We start from the raw sequence: 13100 nt of genomic DNA, 5'->3' as shown, positions 1-13100 counted from the left end.
GGACTGCGAATAGCTCAAGCCACAGATACAGCGACAGTATCTGTTATACTAACTACTAGCTATACACCTTAGTAGAGAATCCATCTTAAGCTGGTAGTTGTGATGGAACATGGGTTTTCACTGGTCTTTAGCTAGTCTTCCAGTCTCTTGACTACCTTTTACAGGTACAACCACCTGGTTTGTTGCTGGTCCAAGATGATTTACCAGCATTAGGGATATGACAGTAAGGAACTTTTTACCACCGGTAAATCGACGTGTGACAACACCGGTAATACACCAGGGGTGGGTGGGGGTTTCCCTCTTTTGCACCTCACTTTAAAATTGCTAATTCAAAAGTGAAAGTAAAATGTGCACAGCCGCACGGCCATTCATAACAGTGCGGAGCAGAGCAAGCGTTTTCAATTAATTTCTATGGAAGTTGAGCTTCAATAGGAATGAACTGAAAACGCTCCGGCCAGTGAACGCACAACGTTATGAATGCCTGTGCGAATTTTACTATCACTTTCAAATTAGCGCCAATTCAGGGGCAGCAATTGCTTGAAAGGTGGGTTCATTATTATTCTTAATGAAAAACACAACTAATCCTTTGCAGGTTCCATAATAGCACTGGGTTTAAATCCCGCTTTTACATTTCGCTTTGAAACCAAATCTTCCACTCCTCACTCTCATGATAAATGAAATATCCTCCTGCTGCTGATCTGTGCTGAAATTCTTGTTCGGCTCACGCTGCATTGAGCAGACATGTTCAGTTTTTAAATGTCTGTTTTCAAACTGAACTAAATGATTTTTATTACTGTAAAATATCAAAATGACGAAGGGGGGCGGTGCCACAGTGGGCAAATGATGATGCCGTGTCGCGGATGAACACCGGTAACACAGCCTAACCAGCATGTACCAGTTTATCATACACTTTTCATACATTTTGAGAATATGGTCATATAAAAATCACCATCTAAAGGTGATGATACACGTGGCAACTTTTTGAGCAATGTTGCTGGGCAATGTTGCTGTCAACGTGCAACCTGATGAGACACAGGGCAACTAATTAGGGCAATGGACAGTTGGCAGCAACTAATCAGAGAGGAGCAAATCTATTGCCAACCCAATAAATACTTTATTATAAACACTTGTTAGGCACTTTATTTCAACTTTTCAAATATTTTCTTCATTTTTATTAAAAATAAATGCCTTTCCGATCTGATTTGTGATAGGAAAAGGGAGGAGAGCGAGTTCAGCAAAAGGCGGATTCGAACCCGCATGGATCGCATCAAAGGATGCATTCATGTGTAATAAGCTATATCTTACGCTACCACAGACATTAAACAGACCCTGTCTTTTCAGTATTTAACTGAAAACATTCAATGGCTTAATTACAGTGTACACCCATTACATTGGACAGTTGTTGGTATTTTAAGCAATATATGAGGTAAATTCCCTGTTTTGGGTTGACGCATGACAACTTACTAGCGTAAAAAGATATAAGTTCACACTCCTTTTCTTCGCTCCACTGCCGCTGAGAGGCTGCCATCTTGTTTGAATTTTTTCTGAAATCTCCGAACCGGTCACGTGATCGGCTGCTAACATTCTGATTGGAGGATCTCAAAAATTGCCCACGACCGATCTAACATATGCAGATATAAATTTGTTGCTTATTCTCAGTGGGAAAGTGTCCAAGCAATGTTGCTCAAAAAGTTGCCCCGTGTATCATCACCTTAAGAGGCCATTTACACAACAATGGTGTTTTGGAGGGCCTGACTTTTCGAACTATTTAAATTCAAACTTTTGAAAACTAGTTTCATAGTTCCCATGTAAACTACAAACATGCGAATTTGTGCAAACGGTGACATCGCCATCTACTGGCCTGGCAGCAGAATGCAGCGTTTTTAGTTGTTAGTGTCGTCTGTACATGGAAAATACAAAGGAAAAATTACCCTGAAATCCCTGTTAAACTCTACCGAAAGATTTTGTCATAAAAGTGATGAAATAGAGAAAAGCAGTTTCAACACATCACAGCATACGCTTTCACAATCCATCCATAGCTATCATTGAATAAGACTCTGCAAACAGGAAGTCAGTACCACCCTATTCCAAGAAAATCTTTGTCTCAATCACACATTTCATATTTACAAGAATATTTCGTGTCTTGTGAAGAAGAAATGTATCCATTTGTTGTGGGGAAGCATGCCAAAGTTCAAATAAATGCACATTAACTTCAATAAAGATAAAGTCTCACATAAACATCAGTGACCAGATACTCTTTTATTTATTGATATGCTATAAGACAGCTTTTGTACACATAAAATGCTTTTTATAATACTGCTTCTGTTTCAAGGGTTCAAACTCTATTAAAAGGGAAGCAGGTGCAATGTTTCCACCTGACCATGATCCACCTGTGTTCAGCATACAGTACTTCTGCTGCGGTCGTGATACTGCGCGTGGAGAACAGGGAAGTGTGCCGTCTGTGAAAGAGCGTGAAGAGGAAGGTGACGCGGGAGAAGAGCGGCTTCTGAGTCGCCTTTGTGCTCGTTCTTGAACCTGGTTCTCTCAGCCAAACCTTTACCTTCACAGTCACATGACAATAAATGTTTTGTCCTGTAGTCCAGTGTGATATTCAGTGGCCTGCCACAGGTTTCTGCATTAAACTGTAAAACTGGGCATCATGAAGCAGGAGAAAACTGAATAGTGATTTAATGCTTTATCTAATAACATATCTGAAAGGCAACAAATGAAAAAGAAAAAAATAAACCAACATTTCATAGACATTCAGAAGAAAGGATCAGTGCATCGACAAACAGCCACTCTCACAGGAAGCCGTGAACCGCACGTGTGCGAGCGCTGGAGAAAGAGCCGTGATCCCGTGAAGGAGGGCAAAAATCATCTTCAAAAGAAAGATTAAAAAAGTGCTGAGGGTAAAGTGATTTCAAGTAACAGGAGTTCTTTATAACAGGGGACGGACCAAAGGCGAGGGAAAGCGCCCTATTGGCTGGCATCTTGTTGGCTCCTCCCTTTACAGCATGTGACAGGAGTTCTGTCCAATCCATGATTGAGAATCTGAATGCACACTTGACCGTTACTTCTTCTCATGTCACAGCCTGAGAGTCCTGTGAATAAAAACATACAGTACTGAAGCTACAATCACAGCGTAAATCTGTACAGAAATGCTCATATTTCACTCCAAAATATAAAGGAAAAATAAATTGTATTTTGAATAACAAAAATATGTTTTTTGGACCATTACAACTTTTCACATTGTTTTCATGACAGTTGCAATAACAGTCTGTAATCTGTAGTGTCTAGTTGTTGAGGAATTATTGTTATTGTGGAAATAATAAATCTCTCACAGAGTTTCCCAGCGTCAGAATTCATTTACAACTAAAGTAGTCATGAAATTAAAGTTGTGCTTGTCTTTTCTTCCCTATTGTGCCGTATATCCGAGAACAAATGTAGGGCGGGGCTTGATTTTGTCCGTGGGGAATTGATTGGATGGTTGTGGTTTGCTATTGGTCGATCTCATGAGAGTGACAGGTTGCCCCGCCCTCGTCATCAGAGAAAAGAAGAGATGCTGCAAGAGGGTTATTCTGATTCAAGATTATGAGGAACATCAATTTAAAAAAAAAAAACAAAAAAAAAACCCATAATGATGTGCACCGATAATTCATTTAGAATAAACACTGCGATATTGCATGAAAAAATATGAACTGTCAATTTTGATTTCATAGTGACTTTTAAAGGGGATTTTAAAAACAAGAATTAGCTTTTTGGTCTCTAAATGGGCTTCATTTTCTTCATGCAAAATATAATTTCTTTTTTTTTCCTATTGATGTTGGAGTGAAATATGACCTGAAGCTGTTGTTTGTGAGAATGATACACACAAGACGAACAGAAGGAACAGAACGAGTTCTCAGTGAAGTTCAGAGACAGACACTCATTATCCCCAGAGTCACTGGCTGCAGACCGGCTCTCTGAGGTCACCACAGGGTCACAGAAATCCATCTGACCTTAATCTCACAGGTGACACTCTCACACACACACACACATATATACTGTATAAACACACACACACACATACACACACACACTCTCACACACACCTGAGGTTGTGCTTTAGTGATGGCCACTCAGCTCTTGTTCCAAGTCTTCAGATTTTCCTGTGCGTTGAGAAGATGGAGCTGCTGACAACTGCTTCTGTAACACACACACACACACACACACACACACACACACACACACACACACAGTTGTAAATGTGCAGTAAAGTGCAGAACACCGTGAGAGCTGAAGAGGACACATGTTAAACAGACTCCCGCAGTCTAAACACAACAATGATTAGCCTTTATCCGAAGAAATCTGCTCTAAAGCAGGCACTCGTGAACATCATCGTGTGATATAAAGACCAAATTAATATTGTGAGAAACTAATACAATTTGGAAAATATTTATCTTCTATTATGTTACATGGCTGCATTCTTTTCTACACTGTTAGATGTATTATTTACTTCACATTTTATGGTAACACTTTATTGTATTGGCCTTGTTACACGTTACGTGTAGTTACTATAGTAATAACTGTAAATTATCCATAATTACATGCAACTAACCCTAAACCAAACCCTAACTCTATAGTAAGTACATGTAGTTAATGTTACTCAGTACTTAAGTGTAATTACAGTGTAACACGGACACCTTAAAATAAAGTGTAACCCTTTTTATTTATCTATTTTAATAAATATCTTTATTTTAGTCAAATTAGTTTATTATTTATTTAAATCAAATGTTTTTGTTTATTTAATTTTTATTTATTTACATCAAATTTTAATTATTTTAATCAAATTATTAATTTATTATTTTTTAATCAATTTTAATATTAAAAATTAAATGTAAAATTAATGTATTCATTTAAATTATGATTTGTTTATTTTAATCAAATGCTTTTTTTTATTAAAAAATTGTTTATTTGAATCATTTTAAATCAAATGTATTCATTTATTATTTATTTAAATACATTTGTATTTATTTTTCATTTTAATAAAATCACATTCTATTTATTTTGTTTGTTTCTATTATGTTACATTCTACTTACAATAGTACAATACTGTTAAGTGTATTATTTATTCTTTTACATTAAATGTTTTTTTTTATCAATTTACTTATTTTATTCAAATGTTGATTTAGTTATTTATTTATTTTATTTACATCAAATTGTATTTATCATCAATTTATTCATTTTAATTTATTTAAAACTATTATTGATGTTAGTTTAATCTTTAATCTAAATAAATATCGATATTGATTTCTTACAGTCACATCTGCAGTGAATGTAAACAGACAGGAAGACAAACACTGGATCTGCTCTGAAGATGTGATCAGGTCATGATGATGGCTGCAGTGTAAAAGAGTCTCACCTCCAGTCGTTTCTTGGGCTCAGTGGCGCCCCCTGCCGTCCCTTCAGCACCCTGCTGGCCATCACACTGCTTACACATGCGGATGTTCTTGCTCTCTGACACCTTCGAACACTTACCACAGACGGCCTGCAGACAGACAGACGGCATCTTGCGTCAGACGCACAGCTGTGTGTGTGAGTGTGTGTGTGAGAGGTGAACTCACGTACCGCGCCGCAGGTCTTGCAGTGGTGCTTGCGTTTGGTGAAATTGAAGGTCTCACTACAGCCTTTGCATGTCTCTCGTTCCTTCTCTCGCTTCTTTGAGCTCTTCTACAGACACACACACACACACACACACACACACACACACACACACACACACAGGTGAACACAGGGTCGTGGAGCTCAGATTCAGATCTGCAGTGTGTCTGTGTGTGTCTCACCCGCTCGTGTGGAGCTCCGTCCGTCTCACATGTGCTCAGGCTGCTCCATAAGCCCTGCCACCAAACCACACAATCACACTTAAACATCAACTTCTGTCTTACAGTTAGTGTGAAGCTGTGTGTGTGTGTGTGTGTGTGTATTTCTACAGCACTTTATACAACACTCAACAGCAGACTAAATTTACCGCTGCGTCAGGCAGGTGCTCGTCGTCACGGCTGAAGGAGCTGTTGAAAGCTTTGAACGTCTCGCTGTTCTGCTTGTGCTTCTCGATCGTCGCCAGGATCACCTACAAACACACGCAGATCCAACAACACTGATGATGAAGATTCACACAAAAAACAAGGTTCTGTTAACATTTGATCATTGTGTTTATATCCAAAGATGAGAATTTAACTTGTGTGCAAAAGCAGCGTTTCCCTCCCACGTGTTCAAGAGAACAAAATCATCACTTCCTGCGAAACTGGCTCAAAATATCAGTAATAAAAATGTAAGTTTCTTCAATCGGGCACTTTTTTCCTCCATCATAAATGAGTTGGTCTCAGAGCGTCACAATAAACACCGTCATGTGATCTTGCGTTCGAATGCTGGTGTTTGGGAACACAATCATGTGAGACGCTTCTGGAGGGAATTAAAACAAATCATTCTGTGAATCAGGTGTTTCAGAACCACCAAACCAACATTTGAGATGCTGCGATGTGATTGGTCCACTGGTTAGTCCAGTTATCCAACCACAGCCTCTGCTGAGGCAAAGTCACATGAGGGTTTGAGGGATTTATTCAGTAAATGTGTTTCCATCGTAGTTTATGTGTTTCTGATGGATAAAAAATTAGCTGCCTTGATTAAGTGCTTACATTTTTTACGCATATTTTCAGAATTTATACACATCTTGGTGTTTCTAACCAGCGTTTCTAATGCAATATCCCAAAATGTGCATAAAAATAGGTGGATGGACACAGCTAATGAGCCACAGTGAACTGAATCAAACGATTCACTGAAAACACTGACTCAAAAGAGCCATTTGTTCATGAATCAGAAGTTGCAGCTTCTCTCCTAAACGTGTCGATTAGAACAAGATTTTTCATAAACTTCATTCTGTTATTTTTCAAACAAAGCGTCCAAACTCCTGCAGAGGACCTGAAATATACTGGACTTCTCTTCTGATGCGTTCGCGTCCCTCTTCATTGTCTTCCATGCTATTACGCGCATTTAGAGTAAGTTTAAACGCATGTTTCTGATTCGATCGTCATCAAAATGCGGAATTTTCGGGTATTTTGGATTTTTTTTAAAAACCTACTTTTGGGAACTAGTCCTAGTTTTTTTACACAATCAGAACCAAACCAGTGCAGAAAGATTCTCCAGAGTCTGATTGTCGATAATTATCAAAAAAAAAAATCGTCCGCGATGGGAAGCCAAAACATTCAAAGTGGGCGTGGCCACTTTTACTAAAACGGCTATAACTCTTGAACAGAATGAGATAATTTCACCAAACTCTGCACACCTGTGTACAGGCTTGGTCTGTGGACGCATGAAAAAGGACGCAGCAACTGGCCACTTGGTGGCACTATAAAATGAAAAAATACAAAATAAAACACAAAAACGGCTATAAATACACAAAATTGGCATGCGGTGTCTTTGTCCAAGGTGCCGTGATTCTCTACGAGGACATTCGCAGATCGTGAAAAAAAACACGGCGGCCGTTGGCCGTTGAAGTTTGAGCAGCTAATCAGACAAGGTTAACGGAGGCCAATCAAAACAAAACATGCTGGGCCTGTGAGAAATTACAAAGAAGTCAGCCACCGGGAGGCGCCTTCGCGATTTTCAGGTGCGTAAATCATTGTATATTACGCAATTTTTCACACATGTACATGATATTCATACCATATAAAAATTATTCCTCATTCTGAACAACTTCTAGGAACTTCTAGGCCCCTGGGACCACTGCTGTCAATCAAACCGTTCGTTAAATATCGGAGATTATTTGAAAAACCTACTTTTGTGAACTAGTCCTAGGTTTTTCACTCAACCTCGATAAAACCACCTCAGCACAATTCTCGGGACTCTCTAGGTCAATAATTAAAAAAAAAAGTTGGCATTTGGATAGCTATAATAGGGTCATTTAGAAAAAGGGGCGTGGTGTACCCAAAAGCCTATCATTCCAAAACGAAAACTCAGAACTTCACGACATGCAGCACGTGATTCTGAAGAAGCGTCCACACTATTATTGAGATTGGACCATAGGTGGCGCTATAACTGTTAAAAAGCTTTAAGACCATATAATTCCTCAGTAAATTGCCTGTAAATGGTCTGTTCCATCTCTGATCAAGATGGTTACAGGCTTGCTAAATAAAATATAACACCTTTTTACACATGTGCTCATAGACCTTAAAGGGCTTCAACCCCGATAACTGCTGCTCGCACTATATTTGCTATTTAATGTCATGAGAGTCAATGCAGAGTCAATTATATTTTAATGTGGGATTGAACCATAAAACTATTAAAAACAGCAATAATTCTGTGTGTTTAAGTGCTTTTAAAAAGTTTTACTTTAAAGTACATTTTTAATCATTATGTTTTAACAATCTTTTGTCATGGTTTAAAGAAGTACACTTATGTTGATGTGTGTTATTATTTTAACTCTAGTGTGTTATTTGATATTAGATTTAAGGTAGTGCTGTCATTTATCATAAATGCTTGTCAGTACATTTGGCATACAAGTAAATTATGAAATGACATATGAAGATGTACTGAGGGTCAAAAGCACTCTAAAGTAGGGTTATTATAGTTAACTAAAACTAAAACAGAAACTAAAACCATAAAAAAAAAATCATTCCTTAATTGAAATAAAACATGACATTCAGTTCTAACTTAAGTATATTCTTTAAAAAAAACAAGTAATTAATATGAAAATAATATACTTTAAGAGTATGCATTCTGTCTTTCTCTGACATTCATCATTTGTGTAAAGAGAATGACTCACCTTTATCCAGTCCTCCTTCTCCTCAGCCGTCCTGAGACAAAAACACATCAGAGTTCACAAACTTTGTATTTGGCCATTAAGTTTCCTAAAGATTATGTCTTCTCAAGCCCCGCTGCTTATCACTATCTGTTTAAAGATGTTTGAAAATGATCTCTGATTCCAAACATTCATGAATTACAACTATTTAAGTTCAGATCTATGATCAGAAAGTGGGGCGGCAGTTAACAGGTTTGGTTCTGTGGGCTCAATCACCTGGCCTGCAGATCGAGTGAGCGCTGTTTGCCGATGATGGTGAACGCGTGAGGAACGTTCTGCTTGACGTTTTCCTGAACCTTCAAGCAATGTTAGAAAATCAGCATATGATAAGATAAGGACATAAAAATAAACATGCAGATGAACGAACGGCTGAAGTCGTACCTCCATCCCGGCAATGTCGATCCGCTCTCTGACGCTAAACTTCTGTCCCATCAGCCTCAGCTTGGGCACACAGTACAGCACCATGTTATTGAACTGTCAAAACATAAACATTATCTTCAGCATCATCACTCTGTATATTTATCATATAATAAATGTGTTCAGCTGTAATAAATGAGCAGATTCTTTCTTCTGCAGATTCACAATTATTTGTTTAAAAGAGATTACAATTCTCTCATGATTCTGAATATACAGCTAAGCAAAATAGCATCATTTACTGGAGTTTCTGACAAAATGGTAATTGCTGCAGTCTATTTAAAAAATATTTAAATCTTTTTAATTATTTAAAAATCATAAATATGACTCACTCATAAAGACTTCACTTGTTTCATTACTGGATGAATCAGCGTTTTTGAACAAATCTCTTGAATGAATGATTCAATGACTCATTCATAAAGACTTCACTTGTTTCATTACTGGATGAATCAGCGTTTTTGAACGAATCTCTTGAATGAATGATTCAATGACTCACTCATAAAGACTTCACTTGTTTCATTACTGGATGAATCAGCATTTTTGAACAAATCTCTTCAATGAATGATTCAATGACTCACTCATAAAGACTGCACTTGTTTCATTACTGGATGAATCAGCATTTTTGAACAAATCTCTTGAATGAATGATTCAATGACTCACTCATAAAGACTTCACTTGTTTCATTACTGGATAAATCAGCGTTTTTTGAATGAATCTCTTGAATTAATGATTCAAATGACTCACTCATAAAGACTGCACTTGTTTCATTACTGGATGAATCAGCATTTTTGAACGAATCTCTTGAATGAATGATTCAATGACTCACTCATAAAGACTTCACTTGTTTCATTACTGGATGAATCAGCGTTTTTGAACGAATCTCTTGAATGAATGATTCAATGACTCACTCATAAAGACTTCACTTGTTTCATTACTGGATGAATCAGTGTTTTTGAACGAATCTCTTGAATGAATGATTCCATGACTCACTCATAAAGACTTCACTTGTTTCATTACTGGATAAATCAGCGTTTTTTGAATGAATCTCTTGAATGAATGATTCAATGACTCACTCATAAAGACTTCACTTGTTTCATTACTGGATGAATCAGCATTTTTGAACAAATCTCTTCAATGAATGATTCAATGACTCACTCATAAAGACTGCACTTGTTTCATTACTGGATGAATCAGCATTTTTGAACGAATCTCTTGAATGAATGATTCCATGACTCACTCATAAAGACTTCACTTGTTTCATTACTGGATAAATCAGCGTTTTTTGAACGAATCTCTTGAATGAATGATTCAATGACTCACTCATAAAGACTTCACTTGTTTCATTACTGGATGAATCAGCATTTTTTAACAAATCTCTTCAATGAATGATTCAATGACTCACTCATAAAGACTGCACTTGTTTCATTACTGGATGAATCAGCATTTTTGAACGAATCTCTTGAATGAATGATTCCATGACTCACTCATAAAGACTTCACTTGTTTCATTACTGGATAAATCAGCGTTTTTTGAATGAATCTCTTGAATGAATGATTCAAATGACAAATACATTTTTTAACAGTCACTTGTTTCCACCTACTGGTGTAATCGATTCAATCTGTATTTGAAGCATCAAGTTACTTTCAAAAGGTGATTTACTCTATTTTGATCTCTACTGTAGACATCAGTGTTTATATCTGAACTATAAACTTTTATCCCAGTACTTCTGTGATAATATGAATTATTGAATTATATAAGTCTGTTTATGAAGCTGTTTCGTATCTATACATGACAACGTCTCTCTCTGAATCAGAACAGATCTGAATGTTCGCTTTGATTGTACTTGTCAAAGGTTTAATAGACAGAGCAGAATCACTGTCATTTAGGAATAAGATCATGTCGTTGTTTGAAATAAGATCGTCATTTTCGGGTGAACCAACCATTCTTATTTTGTTTCAACAACTCACAAACCATGATAACTGTAGACGCAAGAACAATTTTGAGATATAGATAACTGATAAAAAGTGTTAACCGAGCAAACAGACGCACCAGATAGAGGTATCGGTCCTGTGCAGTGCCGTTCTTAGCCGACATCTTCTTTATGTGACCTTCCTTAATGAATTCATTAGCTGGATTAACAATGTCCTCCTCTCCGCCCAACCGCTCATACACCTCCAACAGCTTGTGCATCTTCTCCTGCACAGACACACACACACACACACGATGATTTGCATTCACAAACTCATTAAATGAAAAGAAGAACTGTGATTGGCCGCATGACAGCATTAGAAAGAGACAGTTAGAGAAGTGAGAGTGATATAGAGCATTTCTACCCAAGACACCCAGCTCAGACAGGAAATAGAAACAGTATATCCTGTCTGTGAAATGAAATCAAGGAAGACTCTAACCATTTTCCTGATGGCAGCGTTGGAGTGGTTTGCAGCGGTGGAGATGAGCTCCAGAGCATCTGACACACACAAACACATTTACAGATTATAATTCATTTAAACATCAATGTTGTCTCACATGCTTCTCTTCAATGCAAAACAGACACAAATATGTCAAAATGGAAGGATTAACAGGCTAAACTGCCTTTTTCCCCGTCACATATTTTAAAAATCAAGCTTAAACACTCAAAAGTTTAAAACCTCTTAGCGGCTCAATTTTTCAACTTCAAATTTGGAACAAAACTTGGTTAGATGTACGTCTTTGATTTTCTAGCAATTTTAGAGTCCAAATTATTTTGTAAAATATATATTTTAGATAAAATACAAAGTGTCTAGTTCAGTACATTAGCTGTACAGTAAACAAACTTTTTTTACACTTTCATTTTTTGAACTTGTGCAATAATCTGCTGAGGTTGTTTAAAAAGAGACCACACTTTATTACAAAGCGTTCATGAACCACAATCATTTATCTTCACATCTACACTCAAAAAGAGAGCTGACATATAAATAAATGATAAGAATGTATTATAATTTATTGTGTAAACTGTAAAGGGATGTGAAGTACCACGTGAAATACAGCCTTAAAATAACCCTGTCTGCACCGGACGCGAACGGCGGAAGAAGCGCAAGTGCGAACGTCAGAAATAGAGCAAGGCATCAGTCTACTGTCACAACATGTTGAGACATCATCGATTATAATGGACATGTCAAAGCAAGCACTTCAAACAGATCAACAGATGTGGCCGCAAATATTCAGCTCATCATTTATTGCAACTTTGACTTCAGTAAATGACCATAAAAAGCACCGATCAGAAACCAAAGACTCGCCATCTAGACAGTCGCAGTTTAGTTTAAGGTACACCAGCGTTCAAAAGTTTGAGGTCAGGAATACTTTTATTCATCAAGGACGCATTAAATTGATCAAAAGTGACAGTAAAGACGTTTATAATATGACAAAAGATTCTGTTTCAAATAAATGCTGTTCTTTTGAACTTTCTGTTCATCATAGAATCCTGAAAAATAAAATGTATCACAGTTTCCAAAAAAATATGAAACTGTCTTCAACATTGATAATAATCAGAAATGTTTCTCGATCAGCAAATCAGCCAGTGTTGCAGAGTCCGTGGTTTTCCCGTGGAATTAGTCTACTTTAACACTGTAGCCGTGGGTTGTTTTTCATGTCTGTGGGTTGAAGTGACTCCAAATAACATGATATTTAGCCCCTGCCAAAAATGCAGATTTTACCCCCCAGAATGCGACTGGGCTAGTTTTGGGATAGTTTTGAGTAGCAATTGGGCCGGTTTTCTTGTGAAAACCTGGCAACCCTGAAATCATCATATCAGAATGATTTCTGAAGGATCATGTGACACTGAAGACTGGAGTAATGATGCTAAAAAAACAGC

At 37.2% G+C, this 13100-nt stretch overlaps 1 protein-coding gene across 5 annotated transcripts in view; it reads right to left on the bottom strand.

Annotated features, from left to right (window-relative positions):
* Window positions 1-2240: 2240 nt before the first annotated feature.
* fgd (faciogenital dysplasia) overlaps window positions 2241-13100 on the bottom strand; it is a 43841-nt gene continuing 32981 nt past the window's right edge. For all 5 annotated transcript variants that reach the window (XM_051902470.1, XM_051902473.1, XM_051902472.1 and 2 more), the window contains exons 9-19: window positions 11659-11717; window positions 11300-11446; window positions 9218-9310; window positions 9053-9132; window positions 8801-8831; window positions 6008-6109; window positions 5823-5876; window positions 5608-5709; window positions 5402-5527; window positions 4092-4185; window positions 2241-3101 (exon numbers count right to left, since the gene is read on the bottom strand). In XM_051902470.1, the coding sequence (XP_051758430.1) occupies window positions 4105-4185; window positions 5402-5527; window positions 5608-5709; window positions 5823-5876; window positions 6008-6109; window positions 8801-8831; window positions 9053-9132; window positions 9218-9310; window positions 11300-11446; window positions 11659-11717 (875 nt within the window). In that variant the 3' untranslated portion in view covers window positions 2241-3101; window positions 4092-4104. The remainder of the gene's footprint in view (window positions 3102-4091; window positions 4186-5401; window positions 5528-5607; window positions 5710-5822; window positions 5877-6007; window positions 6110-8800; window positions 8832-9052; window positions 9133-9217; window positions 9311-11299; window positions 11447-11658; window positions 11718-13100) is intronic.

This window comes from Ctenopharyngodon idella, chromosome 8, assembly GCF_019924925.1.
Source record: "Ctenopharyngodon idella isolate HZGC_01 chromosome 8, HZGC01, whole genome shotgun sequence".
In the NCBI taxonomy this organism is placed as follows: Eukaryota; Metazoa; Chordata; class Actinopteri; order Cypriniformes; family Xenocyprididae; genus Ctenopharyngodon; species Ctenopharyngodon idella.
The sequence above is the reverse complement of the archived record's forward strand: the minus strand, read 5'-3'. Positions and strand labels throughout refer to the sequence as shown.